This window comes from Gavialis gangeticus, unplaced genomic scaffold (genome assembly GCF_001723915.1).
Source record: "Gavialis gangeticus isolate Ggan-Ray unplaced genomic scaffold, GavGan_comp1, whole genome shotgun sequence".
Taxonomy (NCBI): domain Eukaryota; kingdom Metazoa; phylum Chordata; order Crocodylia; family Gavialidae; genus Gavialis; species Gavialis gangeticus.
In genome coordinates this window covers 5,844,932-5,856,945 of record NW_017729001.1, presented here as the reverse complement: position 1 = coordinate 5,856,945, position 12,014 = coordinate 5,844,932, and the positions used below count along the sequence as shown (strand labels likewise).

The window sequence follows — 12,014 nt, the reverse complement described above, 5'->3', positions numbered from 1 at the left end:
CTGGAACCAACTTCCAAGCGAAGTGGTGCTGGCTCCTACCCTGGGGGTCTTTAAGACAAGGCTAGACAGTCACCTTGCTGGGGTCATTTGACCCCAGTACTCTTTCCTGCCATGGCAGGGGGTTGGACTTGATCTGCTCAGGTCCCTTCTGACCCTACCAACTATGAAAGAGGCAGGTGGGGATGTTGCAGAGAGGTTCCCTAGGAATACTGCCTTGGCTTGGGGAGACATCAATCCCTACTCACAAGAGTCCAGGATGGGCATGGCAGGAGGGGCTACAGAGAAGGACTAAGGTGCTGTCTGATTTTAGGGTTGATTTTGGTTCCCTGTGATCATGAACAATGAATCCCAATGAAAGCTCAGACAGAGCCCCCTTAGGAACTATCCCTTGAAGACCTGGATGATTCCAACTGCTTCTAGTGGGTTTTGGATAAGGTGCTATAAGATTTCATAGTGTTAGGGAAGTCTTTTCCTTTCTGACTGAACTGGAACAGGATGTAGTGCACACACACTTGATGACAACTGCCCTGCATATCTGGCTAGAGGTGAGCTTGGAGATCCCTCCCTCTCCAAAATAATAGGGAATAAAACCCCAATTCATTGGAAAAGCCTAGAAAGTGACAAGGTCAGATGGTCACAAACTCCTCCAAAACCGTTTCAGGCTGGACATAAGGAAAAACTTCTTTATGGTCCAAGCCCCGAAGGCCTGAAATCAGACTGCCTCCAGAGGTGGTGCAAGCACCTACTTTGGACTCTTAAAGAACATTTGGACATCTATCTTGCTGGGATCCTTTGACCCTAGATGACTTCCTACCCCTGGGGAAGGGGGCTGGACTCGATCTTCCAAGATCCCTTCCAGCCCTAATGTCTGTGAAATCTATGACACTGTTTTGAGTGAATAAGGCCTGGGCTATGGTACTGTACTGCACTAACACATCCATTTCCCAGCTGGAGCCAGATGTGTGTTTCACCACTTCCCCTCTGCTGTTCATATGCATTCTAATTATGATCCTCCTTTGGGGAGAAGAAGGATATCTTACTGGCAGCTTACAAACAATTCTCTGTTTACTGAAACACAAGGGCTGCTCTTAAGTGTTTGCCTTCTGAACAGTGAATAAGTCTATTGTGATTCCTAATTCCACTGTGTCTGCAGCCACTCTGACCTGAAGGAAAGGTGGCTCAGTGAAGTGGGCGTGCCTAGAACCAAACCTGGCAGCCTGAGTTGGCAAGCAGAGCTGTAGTGCTGGCAGCCTCCAGTTAGCTGCTTGACTGTTCTGCAGGAGTCCTGAAAGACCAATCATTGACCATCACAAATGAGTTAATTTAATTGCTTTGGTCTTGGGGAAGGATCCCAAAGCCCATAACCCCTCTCTGAAGCAGGACTATGTTTCACAGAGGAGCTCTGCTTATGCTTCTTGCTTAGTCTATCCTGGTGAGGTGACTTGAGAGTTTTCTGTGCTTTGTTCATTCAGGAAGTCTCAGTCTAGTTCTCAAAGTATGCCAGCTTCAGAGTAAGGAAGTCATTTGACTTGCCCAAGGCATAATTTTTGGCATGTTTTTAATGATGAATTTGTCAGCTATATTTTCATTTAGAATCCAGACTCTTATGGATGGGCTATGACCTAGAACTACTGGACAGCCCTGCCTAAAGGGAGAATTCAGGTAAGCCTCAGTGAGTATAGAGGTGACCCTTCAGCTCCAGAGAATACAGGAACAACGGAGTTGGTTCTGAAGTATGAATTTTGACAAGACTTGAACTTAGTGTCAAAAGGCAATGGGGTTTCAGTACCCCAGATCTCTGCAGGGATTAAAGGATGGGTCTCCAGTCTGCCAACAGCAATAAGAACTATGGAATGGGTCTCCAATTCATTAGCCCTAGAAACTCCTATTGTTATAGGATGATTTAAACCTGAAGTTCGACAATCAATGGGGATCATAAGACAATTCTTGTATCTCCATCCCTTAAGCCCACACAGATCATAGGATAAGTCTCTAAATCCTAAAGGCCATGGAAGCAATAGGATGAATCGTGAATCCTCCAAGTCCATCTCACCATTGTCCTGACCCACCACTCTATTTGTATTACTTCCTATTTATTCAGCAGGTGATCTTTTAACCGTGGAGAGTGTATTCTCTCCACCTGTGGTTGTGGACAGACTCACTCTTAAGGCTCCTTGCTTGGCTGCTTCTCTCATTTTTACAAGTGCAGTCCTGAGCCGGAAGTTCTCTTGCTCCAGGATGTAGATCCGGATGTTATTTGCCTGCAGTTGCTTTTCCATATCTTCTGCAACATTCCCAGTGCCTGCAGAGAAATATATAGCCTGAGATCATGCCCTTGTCTTTGGAAGGATGAGCTTCAGTTTCTCCTACACAAAGGCTGTGGCTTTACCATCACTATTTTAGGCTGACAAAGGGCAGGCTCTGTCTGTGTGGGGTGTGGGAGATCAACAGCTCTGCTCAGAAACACCATGGTAGGTTCAAGGATTACCCTTCCACAATGAAGTGAGGACTGGCTTGGGAGTGTGCTTATACAACTCCACATGGAAATTCCCCTTCATCTAAGATGTTTGATTTTTACCACTAACAACCCTGGAGCAAATGCAAGTAACTTCTGTTAATAAGAAGGATGTGTCTTATCCTTCCTTGAGTTTTCTGTTAAACATCCCAAAGGGATAACTGCCAGTTAAAGATGAAAGGTACAGACGCTATAGGGAAGGTGAACACAATGAGGTGTTGGAGGATAGAGCTATGCTGGTGCAAGGAGAGTGATGATTTTACATCTCTCGGGGCATTTATACACATGCTCGGGGGGGGGGGGCACTTTAATTGGAGCGACTCTTAGAGCCCATTCCAGAGCATCTCATGAATCAGTGTCCCCGTGCTTAAAAATGGCAGCAAGGGCACTTTAACTAAAGCATGTCAAATAAATTTTAGTTACAACACCCCCAGCACCATTTTTAAGCATGGGGATGCTGATACATGAGATGCTGGAGTCTGCTGGAGCACATTAATTACTGCACTCCAGCAGACTTGATTAAATCGAATCTTCTCTGCTGCACTGTAATTACAGTGTGTCAGAGCAGCCTCACTGCTCGTATATAGGTGCTCCCAGAGGCTAGCAGAGCAAGGAGCAGCTGTAGGCTTCTCATGGGTGAAACAGTTCTCAGACCTACCTAGAGATGCTGGAAAGGGTCCTTATCTAGAGTGGCTGCGGAATTTGTCACTGCAAGTATAAGTATGAATTAGATAAATATTTTCCAAGATAGTTTAGACAGGGATGATCCTTCCTTGAAGGATCCTTGACCACTACAACCCTATTTTTCTAGGATTCTACAGAGGCATGGCAGAGCAGAGCCATGCCTCAACTAGGTCTGTTCTCCACAAGCATCAAGTCATTTCTGACCTTACTCCTCAGCTACTCGAACCTCTGTCAGTAGGGGGTGGAGACTGGAGAGCTCTACTGTTTTCTGAGGCCAAGCCAGGCTGTTTCTAACTAAAGGACACAGGCACCATGATGGGCAGTGCCCTGTGAACCTCAAGTCCATAATACTCAGGGATGGCTAGTGGCCTTTGAGATGGACTTGCCATGTGTGTCCTGAAGTATTAGGAGCTTGCTGTCCTTGTTTGTAAAGACCTTGTGTAACCAGAGCCCTCTATGCATCTGTTTTTGGGATGTATGCACCCCAACACTGCCAGGATCAGATGGACACTGGCATTTTCCAGACTGCTGGCCAAAGGGGATGTATCAAATACATACAGCTGCATTCTGTAAAGGCACCTCAAGTAGCACTGTGTCCCCATGTCTTGCAGCTGACCCATCCAGGCTGCCACTTATTGATTTTCAGTGACAAAGTTTTCCATATTCAAATGCATGTCTAAGTTCTTTAAAGTCAACATTATAAGCTAGCTAGAATCGCATACTCCCAGATTGGTGAGCTGGAGAAGGCCTACACTTCCTGGGCACCAAAGGTACAGCTGGAATCTGGCACTCCCTGTTTTGAAGCACACTATTCCTCACACGGATCTTACTGTCTGCTACCCTCTGTCCTCTCCTGCCCCCTTTCTTACTTTCAAACTGTGCCTCAACCGGGATGTGGAGGTCTGGGAAAGACACCAGCAGCCTCTGCCTCTCCTTCAGCTCCTGGATCAGTTCCTCCAGTTCAGAGACATTCTTGTGCAGCTCAAACGTGGACTGCTCTAGACTCTGCTTTTCCTGCTCCAGGTTCTCCGTTAGCTCCTGCACAAGACAGGAGAAAGGGTGGTGAGGCTTCTCTTTGCTTGGAGACAAAGCTGCGGAGTGCTGAGGAAGGGAAGAGTTCAAAGCCCGATTCTGATACAGCACTCAGGGTGGATCCAATTTTATTCAGAGTGAAGATCATGCACCAATGTGATGAACTCCTGAGTTTTAGGTGCATTTCAGTCAACGCCGTTTGACAACTCAGTTCCAGCCCATGAGATACAGTAGCCTGGAATACACAAGACCTTCAGAGGCCCTACACTTAACTTACCTGGACAAAGTCTTGCTGAAGTCAGTGGGAGATTGCCTGAGCAAAGACCGAGTAAAATGAAGCAGGATCCCCAGGACTGGCCAAGTGTTGTTCATCACAGAGAAATCCCACTTGGTTTGAGCCAACACGATCCAATGTGTAGGCTTATCAGGCCCATCTAACTCCACTGTAGTGGTAGGTCCCGGCAGAGACAGGGTGGAGCACACCTTATCCACCCATGCCCATGTTCCAAACATGTCAGCTAATGAGGCTGCAATAAGCTCATGGCCGACAGCTGCTCTCAGGAATCTTGCAGATCAAGGACTTGAGAGTGGGCACAGAGGGATAAGACTGAAGCAGCTTCGCTGGTGTATTTCTGGGTTTATAGCATGCAATGGGTGTGCTTGGCCCTATCCTTGGTGAGTATAGATAGATCTATTGATGTTTACATATCCCATGCAGTCCAGGAAATATGTAAGGTGTACTGCTTCAGGTTCAGTCAGTCCCATTCAACTTCACTTGCTATAGCTGTCAGACTTGGACAGTGAAGATAAAAGAAGAGCACCAGCAGATCGCTTATGCTGAGTCCTAAAAGAAAGGGCTCACTGGAGCGAGAGATTTCTGGGTGCTGAGTCCCCAAGGGGACAAGCCAGTCTAGCTTGGAACTCTTGTGTTTGATTTGGTACCTGAGACTCTTGCATTCCATTTCTAACTCAGGACATTGTGTGCTGTCCTATTTGGGACCTGACTGGACAGACTGCAGCCAACAGCTGCCCTGAGATGACTGCCCTATACATGCCTCCATTGGATTTGCCCATGCTGCAGTCCCTCAAGCAATACTATCTCAAAGCTCTACATTGGCTTCTCCACTCTCACCTGTTCACCCCTTCAATTAGAGGAGAGATCCCCCCGGGCATCCCAGTCATGGTAATACGGAAGGGCACTGAATCCCTGAAGCCTGCCTGCCAAAGCCCTGCAATCCAATTCTAGCTTTTGTCCTGCTGCTCTCAGAGTAAGTCCCTACTTCTGAAGGAATGCATAGCTGCTCATCAGATGCTAACACTTACTTGCTGGGCTTCCAGCTTGTGTTGAACCTGCTGCTTCTTGTCCTGCATCTCCTTCAGCTGCTCTACCAGCTTGGCCTTGTCCTCCTCAGCTTCGCTTAGGGTGGTCCGTAGCTCCTCACACTCCTGATCCACACTGTCCAGCTGCTGCAGCAAGACTCTTTGCTTGGCCTGCAGTGACTTCATAAAAAGAAAAGCAGACAGATTAGGCTGCTGGCACTGCATTTAGCTCTTACCCATCTTTAAACCACAAGTTGTAATAAAAGGCAGGATAAGGACATCCAGTACCAGAAAGCAGAGAAGACCTCTGCAGTGGCATGCATGTGAAGGAGCACAGAAGAAACCCCATAAAATATCATTTGCAACGAAACATTAAACCAGGCTGCTTTAAGAAGGCAGGCCCCACGCAGGCAGTAGAGAGGGCAGACAGGTAACATGAGGGTTACTGCTCGGGTGTACAGTTCAGGGCTGTATGAAGCTTCGGTAGCTGATCTGATTCGGAGGAGATTTGGCCCGATTCAGGGACTGAACCTCCAAGTCAAATTGGGAGACCAAGTAAAAGCTCCAAATCGATTTGAAGCATCTGAATAGATTCGGAAAAGCTTCAACCGATTTGGAGACTTGGCCATAGACTACAGGCAGCTGACAGCTGCCTCCAGCTGGTAAGTCTGTTGGGGTTAGGGGAGGAGGAAGGGAAGGAGTGTGGGGGAGGGAGGGATTGGGGCTAGGACAAGCTGCCCACCTGGGGCAGGAGGCAAGTTACTCAGGAAATGGGGCGGGATGAGATGTGGCAGTGCTGGGAGCGGGGCTCTGCCCTGCTGCTGTTTGCTAGGCCTGTGCAAAGCGGCTAGTATTCATTTTGGATTTAACCGATTTGGGGGACAGTGATTTGATTAGGCGATTTGAATCACTGTACCGAATCTGATTTGGAGATTCAGCTGCTGCTGAATCTCTGAATAGCCCAGGCCCATCCTCCGCCCGCTCTCCCAGCCCCAGCAATGGCTGCCCCGCCTGCCCCAGCTTCTGGCACTTTGAAGAAAAAAAGCTCCAACTCACCAGGTGCTGCCTGGCAGGGGGCAATCTCCACTGCCCTCCCCTGTGTGGCGCGCTCTGCATGAGACCCCCCAATCTCCCCACTCTGCTGTCCCCCCTCCAGACCTTTAAGGGAAAAAAAAAACAACCCCAAAAACCTCTGGACTCACCAGTTTCTGCTCAGCAGGGGGCGATCCTTGCTGCCCCCTGCACCACATGGGGGGTTCTTCCACAAGGCCCCCCAAACCCCAAGGGTGCTGCAGGAGCTGGTGGGTCTGTGATTTTTTTCATTTTTTTTTTTTCTTTCTTAAAGGGTCAGAGCTGGGATGAGGAGGCAGTGGTGGAGGGGTTGGGAGAGGGGTTTTGAATCAGGGGGCTCATGATAGAGCCCCCCATGCTGCATGGGGATTGCCCCCCCAGCAGCACCCAGTGAGTGGGAGCCTTTTTTTTAAAGGACCAGGAGCTGGGGTGGGCAGGGCAGCCATGGCGGAGGGGTGAGGGGGCGCTGGGGGAGCAGGCAGGGGATGGGGCCTGGCATGGGTCCCCTCACAGTCCCCTCCTCCAGCCTCCCCTCCCCTGCCCCCTACTTACCAGCTCCAAGTCCGGCTCCAGCTCCCTGCTGCAGCTGGCAGGGACTGCCCAAATCATCGAAGCTCTCCAAATCTTTTCTGAAGATTCAGAGAGCTTCGAATCAATTCAGACCTTTTTATTGGTCCCCTGATCCGATTCGGATTTGGAGATTCAGCCACCAAAGCAGGCCGAACCTCCTCCAAATTGAATCGGCACCTGAAGCTTTGCATAGCCCTACTGCTTGCCCAGCTCAGGCAGGGGGGGTGGGATGCGGGTGCGGCTCGCTCCAGGTGGAAGGGGGCAAGTAGCAGCAGAGCAAAGCCCCACCTCCCAGTGCTGCCACACCTGCATCCTATGTGTCCCTGCCCCAGCTGGCAAGTGGTAGCAGGGCAGAGCTCCCAGCACTGATGCGAACACTGCAGCGCTGGGAGCTGGGGCTATGCCCTGCTGCCTACCAAAGCAAGCCACGCCTGCATCCTGCCACTGCCACGCCAGCTGGGCAAGTGGCAGCAGGGCAGAGCCCCTGTGGTTCCCTCCACTGGGGCAGAGGCAGGCACAGCTGGAGAAGCCATGGGAGAAGCCCCTCATGGCTGCCCTGCTCAGCCCCATCTCTGGGCACTTAAAAAAAAAAAAAAAAGCCCCTCACTCACTGGCTCTAGCAGCTGCAATTGGGGCCTCTGAGGGCTCATGAAAGACCCCCCTCCCATGCAGTGCAGGGCAGTGGGGATCACCCCACCCCCTTGGCACCCGCATGGCAGCTGCCCCATGGCTTGGCAGGGCACTGCGCGCTGTCTGGGAGCTGGGGTGGTTCCACGTGTCAGCTGGAGCCCGGTGCCGCTCAGCCCCAGTGGCCCCAGCTCCCAGAGTGTGCAGTGCCCTGCCAAGCCGCACTGCACCTGTGCCATGGGGCAGCTGCTGCACAGCTGCCAGATGGGGGGGGGGAGGGTGATCCCTGCTGCCCCCCACTGCCCCAAGCCCCCAATCCCCACTGCCAGAGCCAGTGACCGTGGGGCTTTTTTTTCTTTTTTTAATTGCCAGGATGCTGGTATTAGGCAGGGCTGGGGTTGGGGGAAGATCACTGTGTGGGGGGGCTCTGCCACATGGCCCCAGAGCCCCCACAGCTGCTGCTACGGCTGGTGAGTGCAGGGTTTGTTTGTTTTTGATTCCCAGACCGCTGGAGCCAGGTGGGGCTAGGGGGAGATCAGGGAGCAGGGGCAATATGGGGAGGCTCTGCCAGGAGGCCCCAGGGCCCCTGGTACAGCCAGTAAGTGCAGGGCTTTTTTTTGAAGTGCCGAAACTAGGCTGGGGCCAGGAAGGGCAGCCACTGGGGCTTCTCCCACAGCTCCCCCCACCCGGGGAGAGGCAGGCACAGCTGGAGGAACCACAAGAACCTGTAGCCACCCAGCTTTGCCTGCCTCTCCCCAGTCGATCCGAATCACCGAATCTCTCCGAATAAGTGCCGAATCTTCCGAAGCTGATACGGCCGAATCAATTCAGGACAGTGATCCAAATCGCTGAATCAAATCACTGTCCTCTGAACTGGCTGAATCCAAATCGAATACTTCCCTATTCACACAGGCCTAGTACAGGTCCTATCTATTCACAATGGTCCTTGCCTCTTTAAAAAAAAAAATCAACTGGGTACAAGCAAAATCCATAAGGGGGCAGGAACTTCAGCCCAAAGACTACCCAGTCATGTATGCAGCTAACCAGTGATGCTCAACTTTTTAGACTTGTGGGCTATGTGCTTGTAACCCACCTGCACTGCAGGCCATCATTCTCCTCCAATAGGGGAGGGGGAGCAGGGAGTTGGGGGAGGTGGTTGCTAATGTCAGAGAGAAAGAGGAAAAAAATCTTACCTCCAGTAAAATGTGCCTGCCTAGAGAAGCTGAGAGGGAGAGAGAGAGAGAATAAGTAGTGTGCGCCATAATAGAGGAGAAAGGGAGGGAATAGGGAGGGCTGCAAAGGGGATCCATGAAACAGCACAAGGCAGGGGAAGGGGCTGGGCTAGGCCAAGCTGAGCTGCTTACTGCTGATCCCCCATGCTGCAGGCCAGATATGGTCACTTTGGGGGCTCGATCCATCCTGTAGGCCATAGATTCAGGTCCACTGATCTAGACTGAAACAGACTGGGGGTTCTTATGCTACCTAGCACCGTCCTGCCCAAGGTACAGCAGCAGAGGGAAGGAAGGAAGGGGAGACAAAATGTAAAAGGAATAGACAGAGGAGCATGGATTATGTCCAGCATGGGATGGACTGGTGGAAAACAGATGGGGATTACTTAAGGTACAGTAGAGAGCAGCAGGTCCTGGTCTTGCCATGGCTGTACCTCCTCATGCCTGAGCATGCTTTTCACTTTGGCCTTCTCCTTGTCCAACTGGAGGGTGACCTTGCTGAGCTCCTGGCTTGTGCTTTCCAGCTGGGTGGTAACCAGCTGCACTTGTTCTTGCAGCTTCAGCATCTGGCTCTTGTCTACCATTTTAGTCCTCATCTCCTCTAGCAGGGACATTTTGATCAGCTCTGGGAACACAACATCTTTTGCCCATTATTGAGGAAGAAAAGAAAGTATGATGTGCAATATAGCTGTTAGAAAGGGGCTCCTTCCACCTCCATGTTCTATGTACTGAGGGATGAGGGATGGGAGGGAGAGGAAGCTTTTCTGATAGGACTGGGAAACTTACCCAGCTCTTTCACAGTAGCTTGCTGTGATGCCAACTCCTCTTTCAAGGAAGAAATCTGTTCCTCCAGCAAGGCGGTACCTAAATCAACAAGAACCAACTGCTTAAGAGTCTTTCAAATCCCCTAGAGTAGCTAGCTGCACAAGACAAAGAGGCCATAAACAACCAATCAAACAATACCAAGCCATTTATCAAGTAAATCTAAAATTCAAAGAGAGGGGCAGGGAAAATATCCCAGTAGATCTGAGAGAGGCAAGGATTTATGGTGCTGTCTTTTATTGGACCAACTATATAGTTGGTCCAATAAAAGATAGCACCGTAAGAAATCCTTGCCTCTTGCACAATTTCTGGGCCATCACAGCAACATCACTCTTACACTACCACAGCAGATCACCATCCTTTGATTGTCCTGTCAAAGCAAAGCAAAACTCTGCAGTGCTGACTAGGCCAGAGTCTGAAGTAGTCACCCTTTCAAAAGCAGAGAAGTGCATTACATGAGACCCAATCTGCAATGCCTGGGCTCTCAATTATGAAATATACAGAAAAAGGAGAGACAATTGTCTGTTCATAAAGGATGAAATCTGGTCCCTCTAACATCAGAGAAAAAACTCCCACTAACATCAGTAAAAGTAGGATTTCAGCAGGAACCTTGATTGTTCTACTGCAAATGCCTCTTGATGTAAGGAAGGATAATTTGGGAATGGCGCCACACCTATCTTTGCATTCTCGTTGTCCTTCTCAAGTTTGGCCATGATCTCATGGTTCTCTTTGTTCTTCTTTTCCAAGCACTGCTTAACTGCTTGCCTCTGCTGTTCCTGGATATCCTTCTCCTGCTGAAGAACTTTGGCAAAGTCTTCAACCTGCTTTCTCAGCTCATCCTTCTGTTTCTCAGATTCTTCCAGTTCTGTCTTCAAAGGATTTATCAGTTGCATCAGCATCCCAAGATGTTTATTGATCCGGGAGAGGTCCTTCATTTGTTCCGATGCCCAGTACCTCATGTCTGTAGCAGCAAGTGTCTTGTTAAACATGGTCTCCTCAATCATCTTCTGGAATTTGCACAGGGATGAAGGGATATTCTGGTTACGACAGATGCTCACGATGGCTTTGCTGACCTCCTGGAGGCTGGCCTGGGCGCTGGCACAAGAATCACAAGGTACCAAGGATGATTCAATTGTCTGAGAATGGACACTATGGTTATTCCTGGTGACGCTATATGCAGATCTTGGCCGTGAGAGGTCGTTGATATCATAGTCTGGTACACTGAAGTTTTGTGATAGGCATGAAGTAGTTGCCTGTGTACAATCGAAAAATGTGCCCAATTCAGAAATTACAGGTGAACAGCTTCTCAAATGTTCATTCTCAGCTTTCAAATTCTGCAGTGTAGATTTCAGTGCAGAGGCCTCTTTTCTGTTAGATTTATTCTAGCAGAGAGAGAAAAGATGAAGGTGAAGACATATGCTGTCATATGTAAATAATGCTAGGTCCAACACTGGACCGGGAAGCCAAGAACATGATACCCAGCTTTAAAAAATGGAACCAAGCAAAGTGCAAACGTATGATTCCCCTAAGATACCAGTTTCCTTTCCCCTACTATTAGAGAAAGGGCAGGAAGTACAACCCTAATGCTCATACTGAGCACTGATGCATCATCATTGGGAAAGTATCAATCAGTCTTAGCGGCCCCACCTCAGTAAAGCATCACAGGGGTTGAAAGAACCCAAAGAGGAACTACAGAGTTACTAAAAGATCTGGTGAGGAGTCCCATCTAAAGTGATCTGGGAAATACTAGGACTATTTCTCCTGAAAAAAGAAGCCTTCCATGGCACGTGACTGAGGTAGAATGTTAGGTTCAAAAGGGACAGCAATTAGGGCCTCCTGTTAACATTGCCTCATAAGGAGAACTATTCTACAGTTGCTCGGGGATGTAGGGGGATGGTTAGGAAGGCCAAGGCAGAGAGGGAACAGGGGCTGGCTTCCCGGATTAAGGACAACAAGAAGTCCTTTTTTAAATACATAGGGAGTGGAAAGAAGGCCCCAGGAAATGTGGGGCCCTTGCAGGACAAGACGGGGAATCTGGTTGTCACGCCAGACGACAAAGCCAACATATTTAATAACTTCTTTGCCTCTGTCTTCCTCAGTAAGGACCAGAACTGCCACCTCCCTGCTGGGCCCCCTTTGGGCCC

General features: G+C 49.6%; 1 protein-coding gene across 3 annotated transcripts in view; it reads right to left on the bottom strand.

Moving 5' to 3' along the window:
• Positions 1–12,014, bottom strand: part of CCDC157 (coiled-coil domain containing 157) — an 18,652-nt gene that overhangs the window by 2,251 nt on the left and 4,387 nt on the right. Inside the window, exons 3-8 of one of the 3 annotated variants that reach the window (XM_019506751.1) lie at positions 10,544–11,252; positions 9,835–9,912; positions 9,483–9,688; positions 5,555–5,731; positions 4,069–4,237; positions 2,163–2,302 (exon numbers count right to left, since the gene is read on the bottom strand). In XM_019506751.1, the coding sequence (XP_019362296.1) occupies positions 2,163–2,302; positions 4,069–4,237; positions 5,555–5,731; positions 9,483–9,688; positions 9,835–9,912; positions 10,544–11,252 (1,479 nt within the window). Of the gene's footprint in view, positions 1–2,162; positions 2,303–4,068; positions 4,238–5,554; positions 5,732–8,826; positions 9,273–9,482; positions 9,689–9,834; positions 9,913–10,543; positions 11,253–12,014 lie in introns of those variants that run through there. The other 2 variants (XM_019506752.1, XM_019506753.1) reach the window with 2 other exon arrangements.